Here is a 24173-nt window from a genome sequence, read left to right on the forward strand (position 1 = left end):
ACTCAACCCAAGCGATATGAACACGTTATCTTTTCAAAATCCATCAGTGTTGTCCGGTCCTGTTGCGCGTATTAAAGAGTCAATGACAGTTATCTTCTACAATTTTATTAGCAACCCGATAAATGATAACGTTTTTTAAAAAGTTGACTTTCTCATCCATAGCATCCGAAGGATAAAAAAGTAATTAAAAATTATTCACCGGCAATGAGGTGAATAACTATTTTTAATGTTAGCCACACAATACCAAAAAACTAGTTTACTTTTGTCAATATACCAAGAAATTGTTGGAAATCAAAACCTTTATCCCCCCGATAAAATGGTCCAAAAAATGGTGCTAAAAAGGATCTAAAAAATGGTTAGAAAAATTGTCCGAAAATTGGTCCAAAAAATAGTCCAAAAAATAGTCCAATGATCCAAGGGTCCAATGGTCCAGTCCTTATTTTACCTACGTCACAGAAACTGTGGTGCTACGTCGGTGGCAGAGTATAACTGGCTAATTAAGTATCATCAACTGAGTTGATATCGTAAATTGGCCACCGTTAAGAATTTTAAAGCTGAGGTTTCAAAACTCTTAAGGGTGGCCAATTTAATTACCCTATCCTGTCCACAATTTTTCCAAAAGAAACAAGTTTCCACTCACATGGATACAAAACTTTGTTAATGCCATGCGAGTTTGCTTTGTACTATGATTTTAAAATTATTCTTCCATCACATTAGATAAACAAATGTTTTCACTTCCTTTTTTAAATAAACTGCATTTGACTTGGAAGTAAGTTAAGTAGGTTTTCTCAGTGAAACGATTAATTCTTTTATTCTAAGCGAAAAGGACGTTTTGGATCAAAATTAATGTTTTAGTCCTGAATTTTGATTGCTTCTCCATTGGATTGGAGCCATCAACAAAAATGAACTAGCAAACGATTTCATTTTCACCAGAGAAAAATGTGTGTGATTGAGGTTTTGACATTTTTGGTAGACTACTCTTGTCAAGTATCTCATGATCAATTGAGGTTTTACAACAAGCTTTTCCTACTGAATTCTCCACGCAATGAAAAATTAATGCTCTCAGTTTGGGTCATTATATTTTGATAGTTCTTGAAGAGTAGAGTTCTTTTGTCAAGTTACCAGCTTTTTATGTTATTTATTATTATCTTCTTTAAGGACACATGTAATAACAGATTTCACTGTTATCTTGTTAGGATTTTAATACTGAATACGTTCCCCTCTCTCGATAGTTCGTTATACATTATCGATTTAGTATCACCAAACATCTATTTTAATGCTTTAAAACTAAGAAATCCGTTCGTGAGTCTGTTATTGTCTTGATTTCCATGATTCACAATTCCGATTTCGGATCGTCCTTGATTTTTTCTACATGTTGAATTAATTTTTCTTCGCGTATAGTCTCTTCGATTCATCTCAATCAAAACACTCAAGATTTTACTCTCGTCAAGAGAAAAGTTCGGTGATTTTCCTCGTTTATCTTGGATTGGGGACAATGTATAAACTTTTCCACGCATTCCACCCTTCCTTCGAAAAAGATTACTGAGAAAAGCATCATTTTCCTGAAGATCCTTTGTCGGTGACCTCAGTTTCTTTACAATATCTTTAATTCCTCGCCGCACTGTTGTATTGTAAACAGCAAACAATATGGGGCTTATAGCACAATTGCTGTGCGCTAAGAACATGCGCCAAAATCTGAAGCTACATGGAACCTTCCTGTAGGTGATTTGGGCTGTGAAGTATGTTATCCAGCAAACTAAGAACACAAGAGTAATAAGCACCATCATTTTTGCTATGTTGCGTATAGCTCTAACCCGTAATCTTTCTAAGCGAATCTCTGTGGTCCTCTCCTGCCGGGGAGTTTTACCTGTTTTGAGCTTGATAGCAACGGCTAGATACAAGACGAATATCAGCAACCATGGAATAGCATAAAACGTTATGAAAAGGAACGTGTAATATATATTTCGGGCGTCTTTATTGTTAAACGCTTCTGTAAGACTGGAACTGCAAGTGCGTCTTCCTTTCGAAATCTTGGTACGCAGGGCTATGAAGTATGGCACTCGGACGATAACAGCTAAAGCCCATGTAAGAAAGATCGCAAATTTTGCTACTTTCGTTGTGAAGGGATTTCTCAAAGGAAATGCTACGGCGCAGAAGGTGTCCAAACTCGAAGTCAGCAGAGTCAAAACTGAGGCGATAATTGCTACCGTGTGAAGGAATGGAACAGTTTTGCATAGAACGTAACCAAAGTCTCCCTCGACGAGCCAAACAGAACCAATTAAATACATTGGGATCAGTCTCGGCATGTATACAGTGGTAATGACAAGATTTGCAATCGCCATATTCACCACGGACAAGTTGATGGTCTTTCGCTTCCTTCCATATTTGGAAATTACAGTAATAATAAAGATGTTTCCAAACAACGATGCCAATATAATTACACTGTAGGCGATTACCCGACCGAACTTGACGGAGGACTCGTCGTGGACGTAACATGCGATAGACGATGTGCTTGTAACGTTAGTGCCATTGTTGAAGGAGTCGATGGTTGAAGAGAAGTTCATTTTCTCAATCTTTAAAGCAAAATATAAACACTAGAAACTAAATAAACTGCTTCTTACGCTGCGTTTTTGTTCTTATCTAATCCGTGATGATTACTGAGTGAATAGCGATGGGCAAGCACGTGACTTTAAAATCAAACAAATAGTGTAACATCTACAGCCACATAAGCATTTTGTTTCGATCAGTGATAGAAAACAAACCGATTGAAAATATCATTCTAACCTTGCATTATTATCAGATTAGCATATAGCAACGCAAAAATGTTCTGCTCGCTGTCTGATGTATATTTACCGTCGGTTAGAAAATGTTTGTTTTTGGATACTGCTGGTCTCGAGATTAACTAATGGACTTTGGCAGCGTTCCTGATAATAATTTGAAAGCAAGTTTCATGATTTTTTTTTACTCTAGCGCTTTCTATACCCTGTGTATATTTCACTCAACTGTAGATCTTACATGTAAATGTTTCTCAAAAAGTGTTATCAAAAAAAGATGAAAAAAAAATACGGAAAAGACACAATCTCAGTGCTGGTATTGATTAGAATATTAAAGAAAAGTAAGGGATATAAAAAATTCATGTTTGTTTCGTGTTCTTGACAATCGCTTAGAACTATAAACAATTGTCTACTAGCAACGTCAATAAAGTGCTGATAGTCATTCAGTCGTTCATTCCACAACCACAGAAACATTTCAAAGAAGTTAAATATTATTCCAAGCAATTTCTTACCACAAATTAAAAATTGTTTTTAGATATTGTTTAATTTTGGACCCCCGCTTAGAGCTATTAACAACAGTCAGGTAACAACTTCAGTAAATTTCTAGTATTCAGTCGTTCAGTCGATAACCTGGAAGACTCTGGAAACATTTCTATAAAATCTAATGCTATTCTAAGCAATTTCTTAGCAGGAATTAAAACAGGTTCCTTTCAAATTGAATCATTGCTCTCTCTTTTTACTTAAGCGTATGCAAAAAATGAAGGAGGAAGACTAGAAAAGTGACAAAACCGGATATTCGCTTGAAAGTCTTGTCTTTCAGGAAAGTCTAATTGTCATCTGTTGGCATAGAGCAAAATGGTCTTGTGAAATTTCGGTAACTGTCGAGAAGCTAATAATTTTTCGAAATTTGGGTGTTACTTTCGCCCATGAGATCATCCCTGTAAATCATTTTCTTAGAATTCTGAATCCTAGAAGGTTTTGAGGGATTAAACCTTACAACGGATCGCAAGAAAAAAAAAATTAACATGTGCAAACTTTACAAGGGTGCCTTAAAATTACCAAAGTTACGCCTTTCTTCTGTAGAACCTGTAAGTATGAAGTGTTTGATAATTTAAATAGAGGGTGATTGGTTAGATGAGGGGACATTATGGCAAAAGATAATTGAAAAACATGACTAGTTTTCGTAATTGAAAAGTTCATTGTTTTACCCCAAACGAGACCAAATGTCAATATTTGGATGCTTGTAATCTGAGTATGGATGAGATATGATCACGATGTGGAAGTTTAGAATCTTTTCCTAATCGCTCATCGCGATCGGCCGCCTTTGATTGTGCCTCGTTATTTTTAAACTCGACTATCATGGACGAAGCAATTGGTTTCTCGATCTTCGTGAGCGAGGAGATAAGACTTTTATGGATTACACATCCATTCCACCAGCTATTTCTGTTATTTTCTGGTTATCAATTTGCACGGCTCTCAATTTATGAACGCGATGACAGCGAGAAATCAGCAGAATTAGAATATGCAAAGAAGTTCACCGTTTGCGTGGAGAAAATTATCTGACATCCTTTGTGGATGCAAGGTACATTAAATCTGAAATTTTGGGGCAGTGATTACTGTGTTTCAAGTGTTATAGAATAATATTTTTCACATGCAAGAGTTTGAAAAGAATTTTGATGAAAATTTTCTATTGTTATTGCAAGGGTCAAAAACGAGGAAGTTGTACCCAAGAACGATTTATGTGACAAAAGTGAGAAATGTTTTAGTGTAAAGAGAAAAGCAGGAAGTCAATCGAGTTCTGGTCATGTTCTTTTATGGAATTACTGGTTATAGAACACAAATCCAAAATTACCAATAGAATGATTATATAGTTCAAGTCTATTGAGCAGTCATTTCCTTCAGATTAAATCAACGTTAACTCATGTTAAAAACCGTGCTCTCTGTATCTCAATTTGTGGATAAAAATCTTTCAAGCACTTTTCATGGTATGATTTTTTTACCTCAGACATAATAACATTTTCTTCTTACTGACCGACAAAGATTAACGCGAACGACTGTGAAAATACATAGTTTGCCCAGTCAGAGACACGAACGATAGAGCTTCACAGCGTAAATCTCAGTACGTATGAAAGGAAGTAAATGAATAGACAAATAAAGGTTCCCCCAACATTTCTTCGCTGGTTTCTTTGAGAGTCTGCTAGAATATAGTTGCACTCCTGCGTCGAAAGAGGTCACGTGATGGCTAAGTATCTCGCCGAAGAGCACAGCACAATAAACCCGACAGGACTCGACCCAGGCCCTCGCGAAGTCACGATCTGTGATACGGCGCGCTAAGCTTTAGCAAGTGCGTCTGAAATATTTAACGACGATGTACTCATAAAACAATAGACTAAATGTAAATAAATTCAAATTCTGTGTTAAGGGAATTTAAACAGGTAGTTAACACTGTAGGTGGGTAGTTTTGTGGAAGTGAGAATAGCCAGTTGTTATTACGGCTCCTGTTAAGAGTATTTATTATAGACGATAAATAAGGCGATTTGCGCGAAAGTAATTGCTCAATGCTTTGTTTCTCACGCTGTCGAGAGCCCTTGATTATGCTGCTGTTGCGATAAGCTATCTATTCGGGAAATAATTTGGTTGTTTGTTTGTTTTTTTTTTACTGCCTCAAGGCTTCAGTAGTTATGCATTTTTCAAAGCTTTATCATATCACCTGGCAATTATTTTGGCTAGGGGCATTCATATGACCGGCTTAGATTTTATCGTGCAATTGTAAACACTCGATCGCAACAACATCACTTTGGGTTTTTTCGGAAATTGATTCTGATGTTATGGTAAAACTCAGAATATACAGTCGATAACAGCATGTGTTGCTTTCCAAGGTGAGACACAACTTGCCATTTTGCAGGCATAAAAAATGAACAGTAATGTGTGGAAGTGAAAGTAGCCAGTTTTAAAGATGGCTCCTGTCAATGATATTCATTATCGATTTAGATTTGCGATTGTGTTAAAGAAATTGTGTGCGATTGTGTTAAAGAAATTACTCGGTGCTTTATTTCTCATACTGTCCAGAGCCCTTGATTATGCTGCTTCCCCTCCTTATACATTATTCAAATGTCTATCATATAACGTGACAATTATTTTGGCTGGGGGGCATTCACATGACTGGTGGCTTGGATTTTAGCATGCAATTGTAAGACACTCGCCAAAACATCACGTTGGGGTTTTCGGAAATTGAATCTCTTGTTATCGCGAACTCAGGATCAACGGTTGATAACAGCATGTGTTGTTTTCCAATGTGAGACACAATTTGCCATTTTGTAGGCATAAAAAATAAACAAAAATGTATGTTAAACAACGTTTTGAGACACACGTGTATGGAACTCTTCCAGAGTTCAGCTTGTTCCAGCCACTTCTAAAATATAATTAAATTAAGAAATATTTCCAAAAAGTCAGCTTAGGGTCTTATCCTTCCCACTAAGTGAACCCCTCGAACAGTTTTCGCGTTTTTACTTGGCGTTGAATTGCGAAATTTCCACGGGATAAAAATTTTATAAAAAATAAACACTTCACTGCTTCTTTACGTATGTTCATGCAAAAGCTCCGCATCAGGCAAAGGGTATTTTATAATGTAAGTGGTTGGCATTCAACATAATCGACGTTAAAAAACTATGTTTTGAATTTAATTTGACTGAAAACATAACACGCGAGAGCGCGCTCGAAAAGTATTTGCTAGAAAGCCATACGCTCTGACGCCCTTATCAGTTCGATGTAAAATTGATTAGCTATTGTCCTTAGGTACCTTATTCGATGGTGTTTTCCTTCTGAATATCAGTTGTTAGTAGTGAGATCTCCACTGACGAACCAGCCATCTCAAGAGAGCCTTCCATGAACTCTGAATTCAAGCTAAATATAGAGACAGATGGGTTCTATGACCCTGAGGCTAGGGTAAATAAATATATTGAAAAATTCTAGCCAATCAACGCGAGAGATATTTCAGTCAATAAAGAACGATCTGAGAGGAGTTTGCGCAGCACTTGACGCGCAGTCAAGTCACATGAAGTTAGAAGGCACGAAAAAATATCCATGCGGTTGCTAAAAGTTATCATACTGTGCAGTTCGTGCCAAAATAAAGTTTCACGCACCGTTAAACTGAACTTAAGGAGGCTCCATAGGGTTTTTTCTCAATGTTGGTGCGCGTGCCAGCGTGCTGTTTTTATGTTTTCGATCTTCAAGGTAACTAAAAGGTTTAGACTATCGTTTGCTGTAGTAAACATCATCAAAATGATTTTCATTATTATGCTAAGGCTCCAAGAAGGGAGGCGCTCGCCAGCGATAGTTTGGCTTTGCCTTTGAATTTCTTCAATTTGCTTCGGTGAAATCTCTCAAAACTTTCAAAATAAAAATAATCCAGCCGATCATTTACAAGCCGAAGTTTGGGTTATCTTCCTCTATCTCAAATTTGGTCTGATAAATTAACATACCTTTTCAGATAACAATCGTGCTATGGTATCGAGTCGTCATGTTTGTTTTGCATGTTGATACTTTTAAAGCTCGTGCTATGTTCGCACCCAGATCCCGTGCGGTCAAAAAACCCTTTGGAGCGTCGTAAAGTTGCCTTAAAATTATCAATATCAGCATATAGCTGACTTTATGCTGTTCATGTTCATAGCGTGGTGTTTTTGTGGTTGCTCGCCTAGACATGTATTTAACCCAGACTATCTGAAAAAAATTTAACTTATGGTATTGCAGCTGAATGACAGAGTTTCTCGTGAAAAAAGTTTCAGCAAAAGTGCCCACAAAGAAACACGGCTGAATGTCCATAGAATGTTGAGCTAGAAACCCTTATTGGTGTTCTGAATTCGACAGAGTAGTTCCCACCAAATGCAGAAAATCCTCAAGGAAAGAGAGGTGTTCAAAACAACTTCAGAACTGCTAGATCTGTTATACTTCAAAGATGGAAATTATCTTTTAGTAGACTCGGCTCAGACTCAGTAGAAGCTGCACTTGTGAAAATTATCAGCAATGAAATGAATGTTCTGAATTTTGAGGTTCGATTCGTTTTACCTTCCGCTTGATTTCATAAACAAGACAATGAACTTCGCTCATGTAAAAAAACAAATGAAAACGTGATGCGGATGAATGCAGTCACATGCAAAGTGGCCAGTTAAGAGCATCATGCTGAATATCCTGTGAACTCACCACGTAAATGACGGGGAAAGCAGGTGGTTGGACGATGGAGGGAAGACCAAAGGGGCAGGCATAACTCGTTCATCCAATCATGGAAAAAGATCATCAGAAGTGCAAAGGAGAAGATTCAGACAAAAATTAGCTACGTCGGTAGTACTGAAGACTGGCTCATTTGAATCCGACCTGGTTTCGTGCGATTTTCCTAGTTATATGTACAACCGATTTTCCGGATATGTCCGTCCTGGATTATTTGAATAAATCGGCTATTTGCTTTCACAGAAGCTGACAAATACTCCTTAAACAGTTCGTGCTGAGGAAGCAGATTCCCTTAGGCATTTTCAATTCAAAGAGATTTTCACACAGAGAAATGGCTGGGATTAATCTATCATTATCAAGGTTTGCGTGTCCAAAAGACTAGAGGGTTGCAGCCGGCGAAAATGTTACGTTATTCAATTCCTGTTGCGCGTTGTTTGCGCGGAAAGTAAATGATTTGTGCTTTCAGAAGAAAAGGTACATAGTTAGACCAGAAAGGGTAATTTAAATATTTAGGAGCACTCAATATTGCTGTGTCAAAGACTCTCTTAATATCATAAAAAGCGTGGAAGTGGAAGGCCCTTGATTGTTGAGTTTATAAGGTTTTGGCTAAAAACCGAGAGAATTAATCGTATTTCCACCGTATAAGGCAAGCGTTCAACAGATAATTTTTAAACTTGACTTCCTTCTCCAATCACATTTAACACATCCGGATTTCTTTCCAGCTGGGAGCTTAGTGTCCTTTTTTTCAGTGTTTCGAAATCATATAAATGTAGAAAGCAAACATGAAAGAGATTAAAAAAAAAATTGCTCTGAGAGACATGTAGTGTATGTATCGCTACTGTGTATGGTACATACCACTTTTTGGTGGACACACATGAGACTTTTTGATCTTTCACTCTTGTTCCATTGAAATAAAGTAAGATATATTTATATTGTAGAAGTGGCCACTTCCGTCATAAAAGATCAAACTAAATATCCCATCTGGCATCACTGTATTTTCCCTTCAATTTGGAGTTCTCAGCTACGTGTTGTTCCCGAGACAAACTGGTATGAGTAATATGGAACTCAACCGGATGAAATTTAACTTTGATATTATATCGCTGCCTAACATGATTCTATATTTGGCACAAAAAGCCATTTTGAGAAAATAAAGTTTGTCGAAGTACAAAAGTAAAAAATTGTAAAAAAATAATTTCGCAAGAGCAAATTTTGTTTTGTTGACCAAGAACTGAAACCCTAGTACTACCTTTAAAAGAAATGAAAAAATGATGTAAACATTGCTTGTAACATGATTACCCCACGTGACCTTGACATACTACCACGTGACCTTTACCAGTGAGATTTGCCTGTTAAAAATAGCAATTCGCGTGTCACAAAATATATTAAGTCAGCAATAGCTTCTGCATTGACTGTTACCGTTAAACATTCATCTCATAACCATGCAACAGATATCAAATGACCTCAAAAGCTTTTTAAAAAAATGGCTCTAGAATGCTTCTGACCTGTTTGGAAAATGATTCTTTTCTCGTAACTTGAATAAAATTGACAAGACAGTGATTATTATTATTATTATTAATATTATTATTATTCAAGACACGTCCTTTTTTGCATTTCCTCAGAATAAATAGTTTTCTCTACCATGGAAGAAATTTTCGTTCGGGCGGAAAAATTTCGGAAGCGAAAGTCATGGAGTTTCTTTAGGTCTTATCCAATTCTTTGTGCGCGAGCGAGTGCCTTCTTTTTGTTTACAGCAAGAACTTTAGATTTAAGGTTTTTTAGATATAAGTGCCTTTCGCTACCATGCCACAGATTTCTAAATGGCAAAGATTATTGTGGGAAAGTGGTATCCCATTCATAACATGGTGTGTATTCGTGCGTAGCGCTTTATGCCTTGGAAAGCGGAGAAAAAAGCTGTGACGACAAACCAGATCAGCTTCCTTTTCTAAATGTAGAATATTTAGCGAAGTAGCTGGCTAGAATTAAACCGTCAATGAAAAAAGTGAAAGGCAAACTGATATGATGATAACAAGTTAGGAATCAGGACAGAAGAAGGATAGCTAAGCGCACTAACGAGAGACAAAGTTTACCTCTAAAGAAATGCAGTTTTTCTTCAGTGGGCGAAATCCAAGGAGGAGAAATCTGTGTCCACCAAGCTGGAATGCAACAGCTGTTTCAGCAATGAATTCTTCAGATCCCTCGATATACTCTTGTTAGCTCTGCGATTAAGATCTGTCTTGAGGTGTGAATTAAAATTCAGGCGCTAAAAAGTGAATATTTAAACAAAGAGTGATAACACCCCCGTTAATGAGTATCGAATGGTAAAAGCTATATTTACTATACGTAAATTCCTATCAAATGCCGGAGTTAGTTTTTATCATTTACCTACTCACGTTTGTTAGTTGCAATACTTGTAGATAGTGTGCATTTTAATTGGGCGAAAGCTTCAGTTATCACAAAGGAGCACATTGTAAAGTACCATTGATCACTCAAGGTAAGAAGAAGCAAACTTCTTGAGGAGAAGAGTTCTGAAGCGCGTGTGATCAGGTCTCGATTGTTTTTAGGTTTGTATCTAATTGGTTGAGATGCGGACTAAAGCTTTTTGACCAATCAGAATGCATTGAAGCAAATCTTGTATAATAACTGGATACCTCCGACGCTCTCTCGAAAATTGCTCATTTTTGTGGTCACCGTTGCACTTCTGGTTTGAGGAGTTAAAAAGGAGATAATGGTGAGATAGTAAAGCGAAAGATAACCGCTTTTAACTAGACGTCCAGGGGATGATCTTTGCATTGTTAGTAAGAAGAAGTTGGCGAATAAATTGAACTTTATCTTTTTTAGCCATTAAAGAGGAAAAAAAATCAGGACAATTTTGAAAATTTTTGGCTATTGCGGTTGTCGTAGACGCCTTTTGGGTGAAGTTCGCCCTAGCACAGATACCTTTTACGCTAACACTAAAAGGTAAATATGACTGCAATTCTGCGGCAGATGACCGCAGACCGTGGTTTAGCTCATGAAACGTGAATGATAGCGAACAAAAACACTTGAAAGAACAAAATTAGTAAATGATTTACCCCTCAGGGTCTAATTTCAATAAATAAATCATATGCCAAGCAACAGAAACTATCACAGGAAACAGCTCCCGGAAAATTTCTCGTGTATGCTCTGGCTTAACTCACTCTGTCTCTAATTATTTCCCTTTCTGAAAATTTGGCTCTCAAACATTATCAACCATAAAAGCAAAAGTATAGGAAATTTTTAAAAGGGGAGGAAATTTAACCACAATATATTGCCTTAATTCGAAGATAGGATCTGTTTGTTGAGTTCTCAATTTTCTGTTGCCGATTCCACGTATTCCACAAGATCAATTACGTTAAAATGGAAGGCGCCATCTGTTTATTCATTCATCAGTTTCTGTTGCGAACTCACTGTACTCTTATTGAATATATCCTTCGTGAGCAAATTTTATGTAACAAAAAATGGAAAAGGTCTTGTTATCGGTAATTCAACCCCTACTTTTATGATAATGTCGAGTACGTTAGCGCGCTTGATGTTAAGAAATTAACATTTCTTACCTTATGAAAATTAAATGTTAACATAAAGATGAACGTGAATACTGTATCCGGAATTATTATCACAGAGTGAGTTTCTAAAGAAGAAATATAATTGGCACAAGTGAATAAAGGGGGTAAGTTTCTGAAGAAACGCTCTGACGAAGGGAAAACACTCGAAACGTCAGCTTTGAAACTCTTTAGGGTGGCAAATTTATGTTATCAACTCGGTTAATATTAAATTACCCGTTAAAGTCGGTACAGTCATGTTGCTCGAGCCTTTCATATCTGTAATTACCTTACCTGGGTTCTTCTTCATCAAGCTGGATGTGGTTGTATGTACTCGCCTTCGAGTGACTATCGAAAAGGGTTTCCGAATTTTTTTCCTCTTTGAATTGTCAGGTAAGTGGAAATAGCCATTATAACCATTACTATAAGAAACATTGTATACCTTCTGTATCCCAAGGACTTGCTTTGACTAATATTGGTTGGCTATCAGACAATTAATACAAACATCCTTCTTTGAGTGGGATAATTTTGCACATTTCAAACACAAGTACACACTTAACACGCGTCATCTTGGACGGAGGGAAAGCAGGTCAAATTAATAATATCTATCCATTAACATCAGGATAACCAAAATTTCTCATCGAACTCGATAATGGATGAATGAAAAGATACCTAATCCGGACAGATTAATATAGCGAAGCTCGTGTCGTCATTGTGAGCAGATGCAATATTAAGCCTTCACTTTGAGATAAAAATATGTTTTTTGATTATGTCCTTGTGTAGTGAAATGCCAAAATAAGTTTTTTGATTTGATGCAACGAGTTGTTTGTTGAATAGTTATTCGCCTCTGTTACGCTGTTTAAAGAAGGAAGGAAAGAAAGACTGCAAAGATGTAATGATAAAACTGGAAATGTTTGTAAATTTTGCAGCCTCAGAGTAATTTTAGACATTATACTCTAAATCCTGAACGGTAAATCCATGTCATTAGTAATTATTTTCAAGACGTAAATGCCGCACGCTCAAAGGGTATCGCCGGCGGAGATATAGCCTTATAAGAATAAAATTAATTAATAGACGTATCCCAATACATGAAAAATTCAAATGATTCAAATGAAATCAATATAAAGTTTAACTCACGAAGCCGAGAAATCATTTTCAACCTCATTCCTAAAAAAAAATTTTTCTTCAAAATCAAGTCATTTTTATGAACTTGTTCCCACTCATGTACACTCTTTTTCAAACTGAAAGGCAAATTTTTTTTCATCCAAAGTCCTTGCCACCAAATGACACCGTGACTAGATTGTATTATACCACCAGTTTCAAGTTTTCAAAAGACAAAAATGTCTTACAATTTTGTCATCAGTACAACCAATGTAATTGCAAATCCATTTTTAACCCTTTAACACTCACGAGTGACCAAGACGGAATTTCTCCATACAATATCAATACAATATCAAGCAGGCAAGTGACGAGAATAAAGAAAGCTATCAATTAGAGGATTATAAGTTGATCCAATGCTAAATTCTCCGAACTAACATCATAATAATTGTGGGACAGACGCCAAAAAGAATTACCAATGTGATCCTGGCGGAGAAAGGGTCAAGCATCCGTACTTCATATAACCTATAGCTATCTATCCACTTATGAAGTGAAGTTCCTTTGTCTTCCGTTGCACGATCTGCACAAATCACCTGAAGAGCTTTCTGTCTCTAGTCTATAAAAGTGAGGCGGTGTGACGAATGTCCAATCTTTTTCCTATCCTACGCCTCCTTTAATAAATATGAGTATTAAGTAATCTCTTGCAGTTCCCGAGAAAGATTTCCGTAATTAGGTCCTGGTAGGATTCCTTGTGAATTTTAATCATTTCTGTTCTGTTTTCTGTTACCACGAGCAAAATGATCGTTAATCCGCGCCGCTAGCCTTTAAGGGTGACACTGAGCATCTAATTTCTCCTTAAAATATCATCCCTGAGTCAAACTTTGAGGTCATGAGAATACAGGGAATGATCACCAACACTCTCGATTTCTAAAAAATTCTCCTTGTCAGTACCTTAGGAAATGAACAGAGAACAGTATAGAGAGTATGCATACTGATGTTAGGTTGTAAAGGGCTTATTTGTCAGTTTAGTTCAGTCTTGTCAAAACACCTTGGCATTGTTTCAGTTTGCTGACTTCTGTTGCCTATATCTCCTGTTGTTCCTTCTTCAGTAAAAGAGGCATCCTAAGTGTCTATCTTTTCCCTTTCTTTTCGTTGAGCATTAATTTTCACTAATAATTCCCCGGTAATTTGCACTGAGTGGCTCTGATTAGTCTCTTTGAACGAGAGTGGAAAGACTCTTTGACTCGCGATCAAACGATCCTTGCTGATTGTTGTCACCGTTCGTAACTGATTCACTGCGAATATTGTTAAAAATTTCACAGCGAAGAATTCTTTAAAACTCTCTCCTGAAAAACGGACTCATCCTTGTATAAATGAAAGGATGAATGTTGTTTGACAAATTCAAGAACAATGCATCACGGCATTTCTCCCGCAAGACTTGCCAAGATGGTAATGATCCAGGCAAGAGCTCAACCCAAATATTACAACGAATAACGACCCGCTATTTTGGATTGAATGTGGGCTAACACTGGCTTCCCTTTTCTAGCAGTGTTAGCCTAACGCGTTACAATTTACACAGTGAGCTCTGTGTGGTGCTTTAAGCAAGGGGAATGGCTCCTTGACTAAATCCCTTTTGATGGTCTTCGCCTTTCGAGCCTGATTCATTGCGAATTCTGTCGAAAAAAAATAAACAGTGAAGGATAACATTAAACTCTCGCCTAAACAACGAATTCATACCAGCGTAAATGAAAGGATTAACGGTGTTGGACAAATTCACGAAGAAAGCGCACAACAGTTGAACATTGCAAGGTACTTTTCCCACAAAACGTGTCATGATGGTAATGACCCAAGCGGGAACCCAGCATATCATGAACGCAAATACTACGACGAATAATGACTTGCTTATCTGAATTTCATGTGCGCTGACGTCGGCATTTCGTCTTTGACCGGACTCCATGATGATCAAAGCTTCGTTTCGTGATTGATTAAATATGTTGCCGACGTTTCTTCAGCTGATGCTGATTTACGTGGCGTATTTTTCTCCTTCGCCAGTTCCTGATGAGCTTGTGAAGAATACAAGGTATACTACGGTAGTTTCAACCAAATGTTCCAAATAACTCGTAAGTCGATGGGACTGAATGAAATATCCGCGCGCTAACTTTCTCAAAACAAAAGATTACTAGTATAAATGGTTTGGTAAATACGACAAGAAACTGCCATAATCTTAAGAATACCTTGACTGTCTCAAACAGTTGGGAGAAAATTTGACTCACCGTAAAGACAGATATCAGTTCTTTTATAAGTTGTAAAGAGAGCTTCCTCACAATGATGACAGTAAGAATGTGTTATTCATGAAATACAGTAGTAAAGAAAGAAATTGTGTATTGGAAATTTGGCTGAAGAATTTGAGATGGGGTTTCGCACTTTACTATTGACGGCTGTAACACGCATTGCTAATGGTAAGACGTACACAAAAATTAGTTAAAAAGTGTGTGCATTCGGGAAATTATATCACCAAATGGTTGTCTTCCTGTAATAAGCAATCCTGACGCCAAGAACGCTATTACTAAAATTGTTATTCTCACGAAATATATGTACAATGATCTCAAGTTACCAAACGCCGTCACGTATCTAATATCGTAATTCGATTTAGGACTTTTCGGTTCTGATTGCGGTGAGAAACGTGGGCAGGTGGCTGTCTCAGAGGTTTGCTTTCGACCTCAGTTCGTAAATTTAAAGTTGAGATATGAAGATCATTAACTGTTATCTCTGTACAAATTTACAACAACTTAGCAATTGCTGACCAGCAATGGTTAAGGATACAAGTAACTGTGATGCTTTTTTAAAGAGAGGTATAAGTTAATACGAAACTTCACAATGATGACATCTGTTACCCTCGAAAGTATTAATTAATGTATTTTACACGGCCTGTGGCATGATTGTATACTTTCACGCCTATGATATTTCGTTCCTGAAAATCGAATTCCTCACTTAACGATTACGTACTTTTTGTTGTGATTTTTATTTTCGTTGATCCTTCATGTTAACGTCCAGGACGAAACTGGCGCCCAGTAATTTACAAGGTGTGGTGCTGTGTGGTGTTTTGATCAAAGGCGACGGTTCTTTGAGTCGATCCCTGTTGATTGTAATCGGCGTTCGAGCCCGATTCATTGCGAATTTTATTGCAGTATGCACAGTGGAGTATTCTTTTGAACTCTAACCAAAACAAAGGATTCATTCCGGCGTAAATGAAAGGATTAATGGCGTTTGACAAATTTACGAAGAAAGCGCACAACAGTTGAACATTGCGAGGTACTTTTCCCACAAAGCGTGCCAGGATGGTAATCAACCAAGCGGGAACCCAGCATAACATGAAGGCAAATACTACGACGAATAAAGACTTGCTTATTCGGATTTCATGTGCGCTGAAATGGGCATCCCGTCTTTGACTTTGATGGGTCATCGCTAAATTGATGTTGTGTTCCTGGATCTTTCTGGAGACTTTTCTGTAGCTGAAAATCGTCACCGCCAGGGGAAGAAGGAAAAACAAGCCAACGACCACAAAATAATGAGCTATCTTGCTAGATGCAGCCAGATGTTGGCTCAAGCACGAAGCATACTCTGGCACAAATTGAAAGCCTTGTAGACCAGCCAAGCGAGGAACCAGGATGTAACCAGCAATTAAGCTCCATCCAAAGGCTAGCACAAGGCGGGATTTTATTGGGGAGAAGAACCGTTTATACTCCATATCTGACTTGCATATTCTCATGTATCTGTTTGCTGCTGTCAAACCCATCGTCACAGGTGAAACGTACACAACAAATAGGCTGAAAAAGGCATTTACCTGGCAAAGTACTTTACCAAAGGGCCATCTTCCTGAAATGAGCACTCCGGCTGCAAACGGCATGACGAAAATGGCGCTCAAAAGATCGCTGATAGCCAATGCAGTGATATAAATATTAGTGGCAGTGCGGAGTCTTGTATTCCTGTACACGGCTATACACACCATGATATTGCCTCCCAGAGACAGAATATTCAGTGCGATCATAAAGCTAGACTCTATGATGATCAAAGCTTCATTTCGTGATTGAAGATCTGCCATTTTATTCCGATATTTAAATATGTTGCCGAAGTTCCTTCAACTGATGTTGATATGTGTGGCGTATTTTCTCCTTCGCCAGTTCCTGATGAGCTTGTGAAGAATAAAATGTATGCGACGGTAGTTTCAACCAAATGTTCCAAATCACTCGTACGTCGATGGGACTGAATGAATTATCCGCGCGCTAACTTTCTCAATACAAAAGATTACTAGTATAAATGGTTTGGTAAATAAGACAAGAAGCTGCCTTAATCTTGAGAATACCTTGACTTTCTCAAACAGTTGGGAGAAAATTTGACTCACCGTAGGGACAGAAATCAGTTCTTTTATAAGTTGTAAAGAGAGCTTCCTCAGAATGATGACAGTAAGAGTGTGCTATTCACGAAATAAAATAAAGAAAGAAATTGATGCAGAAACAGAAAGCACCAATTAAGAAAGTTTGAGACGTTTCCGAGGAACACTTTTGTGTAATGGTCATAAATCGACACGTGTACATTCTCTGATGTGCATTTCATTCTCATCAATGAGAATTTGACTTAAGCACTAATGATTATAATTACGTTCAAGCGTTAGAAATATCAACCTCTATCCCTTAATGATAGCCATTCCCTTCATTATTGATTATTCTCAGAATCTCCTCTATTTCCGACCTTCAAAAAGCTAATTGATGACATCTTTTGTGCGTTGTAGATCGCGTTGGTTTTATGACCAATTTTACACCTACTTCTCAGAGACACTTACCGTGCAAGATAATGAAGCCCAATTTGCTTGTGTCTCATCAGAATCCCTACAATGAATACACGGAATGAGCGATTTAAAAATGGAGAGACATCATCCTTTCTATTTGACCTCTCAGGTTTGTTATAAATCACACATTAAGGAGATTTCATTAAAATAATTCTAGAACAGCTAATGATGATTATTTTGCGAGATATAAGGAATTGCAGATCCATTTTTTACGCTTCCGTGTTGTAACCCATTGCTTTTGACACATGGGTTTAATCCCATGTCTCTCAACAATGTCTCTTAGATAGCTGGTTTATATGTGAGACCTCGTATTATCTCCAACAGTGCTAATGATTCTATTTTGAGAACAATAAAGGTGCTGTAAATCGTTTGTTTATTGTCTTTGGGCTACTGCCTTACTGTCATTTGTAAATATTTCTAAAGCCAAGTTTTGAAGCAATTTTTTTCTGTAACAGGTTACAACTTCGTCCTGTCTGCAGTTTCCCTCTATCGCTATCGTGTCTGCATAAAAGTAAGAGGTTCATCTATCTCTAAAGAACAAGTTAGCGAATTTTTTTCAATCTTTTCCTCCTTCCACCAAAACGAGTCTAAGCAGAATCCATACTGAGGATTATAATACCGAAGTCTTCAAAGCTAGGATTCAAGGTACTCATATAAGCTTAATTTGATTAATCAAAACAAATAACGATCACTGTTAAGAAGAAAGAACTTAAGCGAGCGTGTAGAGTACGAGTCTACAGTGCTGAAATGTAGTGTATTGGAAATTTGGCTGAAGAATTTTAGATGGGGTTTCGCACTTTACTATTGACGGCTGTAACACGCATTGCTAATGTGAGACGTACACAACAATTAGTTAAAAAGTGTGTGCATTTGGGAAATTATATCACCAAAGGGTTGTCTTTGTCTTAGAGTATCTAATTATAAAGATCTTGGAGTTATTACGGCGAGTGATCTGAAATGGTCAAAACATGTTGAACAAATAGTTCACAAAGCAAATAGGGATCTTGGCCTACTTAAGCGCACAGTAGGCGGCAAAAATAAAAATATTTTCTTAAATTTGTACAAAACCTTGGTTCGTCCAATCTTGGAGTACGCTTGCCCGGTGTGGTCACCACACCTAGCCAAAGACATCCATGAAATTGAGAAGATACAAAGAAGAGCTTCGAGAATCGCTTTGAACCAAAGAAGACAAGAGATGGCGTACGAGGAGAGGTGTAAAATTCTTAAATGGAACTCTTTAGAACAAAGGAGAGATTTTCTTTCCCTGGTGGAATGTTATAAAATCGTATTCAATCTGAATGGATTAAATTTCAGCGATTATTTTGAACTGTGCAGGAACACTAAGTCGAGATCTAACCATCCATATAAGTTACAAACCAAACTCGCAAAATTGAATGGTTATAAAAATTCTTTCTTCGTCAGAATTATCAAACATTGGAACGATCTTCCTATTAATGTATTTAATTTTCGTGACTGCCCTAACGTTAGTAAGTTTAAATTAAGATTGAAGAATCATATGAATGTTTATTGAATGGCCATTTTATATTTATTTATGATACTTATCTGTTTTTCACTTGACTTTTTTATATTTTTAGTACTTGTTTTTGTATAGTGACCTTAAATAATTTTATATATTTTTTTATTCTTTAGGAGACCCTTGATATATGGCTAACCTCTGGGTTTCCTTTTTCTTAATAACTACGTTTTAGTATGTTATTCTGAAATAAAGTATAAAGTATTGTATTCCTGTAATAAGCATTCCTGACGCCAAGAACGCTATTACTAAAATTGTTATTCTCACGAAATATGTGTACAATGATCTCAAGTTACCAAACGCCGTCACGTATCTAATATCGTAATTCGATTTAGAACTTTTCGGTTCTGATTGCGGTGAGAAACGTGAGCAGGTGGCTGTCTCAGAGGTTTGCTTTCGACCTCAGTTCGTAAATTTAAAGTTGAGATATGAAGATCATTAACTGTTATCTCTGTACAAATTTACAACAGCTCAGCAATTGCTGACAAGCAATGGTTAAGGATACAAGTAACTGTGATGCTTTTAACAGAGAGGTATACGTTAATACGAAACTTCACAATGATGACATCTGTTATCCTCGAAAGTATTAACCACTGTAATTTTACACGGCCTGTGGCATGATTGTATACTTTCACGCCTATGATATTTCGTTCTTTAAAATCGAATTCCTCACCTAACGATTGCGTACTTCTTGTTTTGATTTTATTTTCGTCGATTGTTCATTATCACGCCCAAGACGGAAATGGCGCCAAGTAATTTACAAGGTGTGGTGCTGTGTGGTGTTTTGAGCAAAGGCGACGGTTCTTTGAGTCGATCCCTGTTGATTGTAATCGGCGTTCGAGCCCGATTCATTGCGAATTTTATTGTAGTATGCACAGGGGAGTATTCTTTTGAACTCTAACCTAAACAACGGATTCATTCCGGCGTAAATGAAAGGATTAATGGCGTTTGACAAATTTACGAAGAAAGCGCACAACAGTTGAACATTGCGAGGTAATTTTCCCACAAAGCGTGCCAGGATGGTAATCAACCAAGCAGGAACCCAGCATAACATGAAGGCAAATACTACGACGAATAAAGACTTGCTTATTCGGATTTCATGTGCGCTGAAATGGGCATCCCGTCTTTGACTTTGATGGGTCATCGCTAAATTGATGTTGTGTTCCTGGATCTTTCTGGAGACTCTTCGGTAACTGAAAATCGTCACCGCCAGGGGAAGAAGGAAAAACAAGCCAACGACCACAAAATAATGAGCTATCTTGCTAGATGCAGCCAGATGTTGGCTCAAGCACGAAGCATACTCTGGCACAAATTGAAAGCCTTGTAGACCAGCCAAGCGAGGAACCAGGATGTAACCAGCAATTAATTATAAGCTCCATCCAAAGGCTAGCACAAGGCGGGATTTTATTGGGGAGAAGAACCGTTTATACTCCATATCTGACTTGCATATTCTCATGTATCTGTTAGCTGCTGTCAAACCCATCGTCACGGGTGAAACGTACACAGCAAATAGGCTGAAAAAGGCATTTACCTGGCAAAGTACTTTACCAAAGGGCCATCTTCCTGAAATGAGCACTCCGGCTGCAAACGGCATGACAAAAATGGCGCTCGAAAGATCGCTGATAGCCAATGCGGTGATATAAATATTAGTGGTAGTGCGGAGTCTTGTATTCCTGTACACGGCTATACACACCATGATATTGCCTCCCAGAGACAGAATATTCAGTGCGATCATAAAGCCGGACTCCATGATGATCAAAGCTTCGTTTCGTGATTGAAGATCTGCCATTTTATTCCGATATTTAAATATGTTGCCGAAGTTCCTTCAACTGATGTTGATATGTGTGGCATATTTTCTCCTTCGCCAGTTCCTGATGAGCTTGTGAAGAATACAATGTATGCTACGGTAGTTTCAACCAAATGTTCCAAATCACTCGTACGTCGATGGGACTGAATGAAATATCCGCGCGCTAACTTTCTCAAAACAAAAGATTACTAGTATAAATGGTTTGGTAAATAAGACAAGAAACTGCCTTAATCTTAAGAATACCTTGACTTTCTCAAACAGTTGGGAGAAAATTTGACTCACCGTAGGGACAGAAATCAGTTCTTTTATAAGTTGTAAAGGGAGCTTCCTCAGAATGATGACAGTAAGAGTGTGCTATTCACGAAATACAATAAAGAAAGAAATTGATGCAGAAACAGAAAGCACCAATTAAGAAAGTTTGAGACGTTTCCGAGGAATACTTTTGTGTAATGGTGATAAATCGACACGCTTACATTCTCTGATGTGCATTTCATTCTCATCAATGAGAATTTGACTTAGGCACTAATGATTATAATTACGTTCAAGCGTTAGAAATATCAACCTCTATCCCTTAATGATAGCCATTCCCTTCATTATTAATCATTCTCAGAATCTCCTCCATTTCCGACCTGAAAAAGCTAATTGATGACATCTTTTGTGCGTTGTAGATCGCGTTGGTTTTATGACCAATTTTACACCTACTTCTCAGAGACACTTACCGTGCAAGATAATGAAGCCCAATTTGCTTGTGTCTCATCAGAATCCCTACAATGAATACACGGAATGAGCGATTTAAAAATGGAGAGACATCATCCTTTCTATTTGACCTCTCATGTTTGTTATAAATCACACATTAAAAAGATTTCATTAAAATAATTCTAGAACAGCTAATGATGATTATTTTGCGAGATATAAGGAATTGCAGATCCATTTTTTACGCTTCCGTGTTGTAACCCATTGCTTTTGACACATAGGTTTAATCCCATGTCTCTCAACAACGTCTCTTAGATAGCTGGTTTATATGTGAGACCTCGTATTATCTCCAACAGTGCTAATGATTCTATTTTGGGAACAATAAAGGTGCTGTAAATCGTTTGAATATTGTCTTTGGGTAACTGCCTTACTGTCATTTGTAAATATTTTTAAAGCCAAGTTTTGAAGCAAAACGTCCTGTCTGCAGTTTCTCTCTACCTCTATCGTGTCCGCATAAAAGTAAAAGGTTCATCTATCTCTAAAGAACAAGTTAGCGAATTTTTTTCAATCTTTTCCTCCTTCCACCAAAACGAGTCTAAGCAGAATCCATACTGAGGATTATAACACCGAAGTCTTTAAATCTAGGATTCAAGGTACTCATATAAGCTCGGTTTGATTAACTAAAACAAATAGCAATTACTTTTAAGAAGAAAGAACTCAAGCGAGCGTGTAGAGTGGTCCTTACCAAGGAGTGTACAGTGCGAAATGTAGTGTATTGGAATTTGGCTGAGAAATTTGAGATAGGGTTTCACACTTTACTATTGACTGCTGTAACACGCATTGCTAATGATGAGACGTACACAACAAGTAGTTAAAAGGTGTGTGCATCTGGGAAATTATATCACCTAAGGGTTGTTTTCCTGTAATAAGCACTCCTGACGCCAAGAACGCTTTTATTAAAATTTTTATTCTCACGGAATATATGTACAATGCTCTCAAGTTACCAAAGGACGTCATTCGATTTAGAACTTTTCGGTTCTGATTGCGGTGAGAAACATGAGCAGGTGGCTGTCTCAGAGGTTTGCTTTTGACTTTAGATCGTAAATTTAAAGTTGAGATATGAAGATCATCAACTGTTATTTCTGCACAAATTTACAACAGCTCAGCAATTGTTGACCAGCTATAGCTTTAGGGATACAAGTAACTGTGATGCTTTTAAAAGGGAGGTATACGTTAATACGAAACTTCACAATGATGACATTTATTACCCTCGAAAGTAATAATCAGTGTACTTTTATACGGCCTGTGGCATGATTGTATAGTTTCACGCTCATGATACTTCGTTTTTTAAAATCGAATTCCTTGCCTAACAATTACGTACTTTTTGTTTTTGATTTTTATTTTCGTCGATTTTTCATGTGTTAACGTCAAGGACGAAACTGGTGCCTAGTAATTTGCAAGGTGTGGTGCTGTGTGGTGCTTTCAACAAGGGCGACGGTTCTTTGACTCGATCCCTGTTGATTGTAATCGGCGTTCGAGCCCGATTCATTGCGAATTTTTTTGTAGTATGCACAATGGAGTATTCTTGTGAACTCTAACTTAAACAACGGATTCATTCCGGCGTAAATGAAAGGATTAATGGCGTTTGACAAATTTACCAAGAAAGCACACAACAGTTGAATATTGCGAGGTACTTTTCCCACAAAGTGTGCCAGGATGGTAATCAACCAAGCGGGAACCCAGCATAACATGAAGGCAAATACTACGACGAATAATGACTTGCTTATTCGGATTTCATGTGCGCTGAAATGGGCATCCCGTCTTTGACTTTGATGGGTCATCGCTAAATTAATATTGTGTTCCTGGATTTTTCTGGAGACTTTTCTGTAGCTGAAAATCGTCACCGCCAGGGGAAGAAGGAAAAACAAGCCAACGATTACAAAGAAATGAGCTATTTTGTTAGATGCAGCCAGCTGTTGGCTCAAGCACGCGGCATACTCTGGCACAAATTGAAAACGTTGTACACCAGCCAAGCGAGGAAGTAGTATGAAACAAGAAATTAAGCTCCATCCAAAGGCCAGCACGAGGCAGGGTTTTATTGGGGAGAAGAACCGTTTATACTCCATATCTGACTTGCATATTCTCATGTATCTGTTAACTGCTGTCAAACCCATCGTCACAGGTGAAACGTACACAGCAAATAGGCTGAAAAAGGCATTTACCTGGCAAAGTACTTTACCAAAGGGCCATTTTCCTGAAATGAGCACTCCGGTTGCAAACGGCATGACGAAAATGGCGCTCAAAAGATCGCTGATAGCCAAAGCGATGATGTAAATGTTTGTGGTAGAACGCAGTCTTGTATTCCTATACACGGCTATACACACCATGATGTTGCCTCCCAGAGACATAATATTCAGCGCAATCATAAAGCCGGACTCCACGATGGTCAAAGCTACACTGCGTGATGGTAGATCAGCCATTTTATTTGAAGTGTTATCGTTATTGCCACAACTTTTGCTTTTCTTTTATTATTTCAGTTGATGAGACGAATGCTTGTCCTAAGCTGGTTTCTAATGGGCTTGTGTCAAATGAAAGTATATTGGTTCCCACCAATTTTCTGAGGAAATCTTCGTTCAATTGG

General features: G+C 37.6%; 3 protein-coding genes and 2 pseudogenes across 7 annotated transcripts; 1 reads left to right on the forward strand and 4 right to left on the reverse strand.

Annotated features, from left to right (window-relative positions):
• Positions 1 to 1116: 1116 nt before the first annotated feature.
• On the reverse strand, positions 1117 to 12102 carry LOC113680025 (somatostatin receptor type 5). Of its 5 annotated transcripts, none has more exons than XM_089214089.1 (4): positions 11997 to 12102; positions 11570 to 11643; positions 10085 to 10257; positions 1117 to 2573 (listed from the first exon to the last, which is right to left on the reverse strand). In XM_089214089.1, the coding sequence occupies exon 4, from the start codon at positions 2562 to 2564 to the stop codon at positions 1269 to 1271; it is 1296 nt and encodes a 431-aa protein (XP_089070215.1). In that variant the 5' UTR covers positions 2565 to 2573; positions 10085 to 10257; positions 11570 to 11643; positions 11997 to 12102; the 3' UTR covers positions 1117 to 1268. The 5 variants fall into 5 exon arrangements, with proteins under 5 accessions (XP_089070215.1, XP_089070218.1, XP_089070216.1 ...); XM_089214092.1 differs by having other exon boundaries at positions 11849 to 12019; XM_089214090.1 differs by lacking the exons at positions 11570 to 11643; positions 11997 to 12102 and adding an exon at positions 11849 to 11972.
• Positions 12103 to 14187: 2085 nt separating this feature from the next.
• On the reverse strand, positions 14188 to 17858 carry LOC149041460 (melatonin-related receptor-like). The gene has a single exon (XM_089214093.1). It carries the CDS (start codon positions 16752 to 16754, stop codon positions 15729 to 15731), a length of 1026 nt encoding a protein of 341 aa, XP_089070219.1. The 5' UTR covers positions 16755 to 17858; the 3' UTR covers positions 14188 to 15728.
• Positions 17859 to 18281: 423 nt separating this feature from the next.
• On the forward strand, positions 18282 to 18892 carry LOC149041461 (uncharacterized; annotated as a pseudogene).
• An 897-nt stretch (positions 18893 to 19789) lies between these two features.
• Positions 19790 to 20957, reverse strand: LOC113679807 (beta-2 adrenergic receptor-like; annotated as a pseudogene).
• Positions 20958 to 22778: 1821 nt separating this feature from the next.
• Positions 22779 to 24092, reverse strand: LOC113680014 (melatonin-related receptor-like). The gene has a single exon (XM_027197014.2). The coding sequence runs from the start codon at positions 24010 to 24012 to the stop codon at positions 22960 to 22962; it is 1053 nt and encodes a 350-aa protein (XP_027052815.2). The 5' UTR covers positions 24013 to 24092; the 3' UTR covers positions 22779 to 22959.
• Positions 24093 to 24173: the final 81 nt, after the last annotated feature.

The sequence above is a fragment of the Pocillopora damicornis genome, chromosome 8 (genome assembly GCF_964200805.1).
Source record: "Pocillopora damicornis chromosome 8, jaPocDami1.2, whole genome shotgun sequence".
Lineage (NCBI taxonomy): Eukaryota > Metazoa > Cnidaria > Anthozoa > Scleractinia > Pocilloporidae > Pocillopora > Pocillopora damicornis.

Bases quoted from the DNA above. Each gene is read 5' to 3' on its own strand.
- LOC113680025 (XM_089214089.1), bottom strand. From the start codon at position 2,564: ATGAACTTCTCTTCAACCATCGACTCCTTCAACAATGGCACTAACGTT.
- LOC149041460 (XM_089214093.1), bottom strand. From the start codon at position 16,754: ATGGCAGATCTTCAATCACGAAATGAAGCTTTGATCATCATAGAGTCT.
- LOC113680014 (XM_027197014.2), bottom strand. From the start codon at position 24,012: ATGGCTGATCTACCATCACGCAGTGTAGCTTTGACCATCGTGGAGTCC.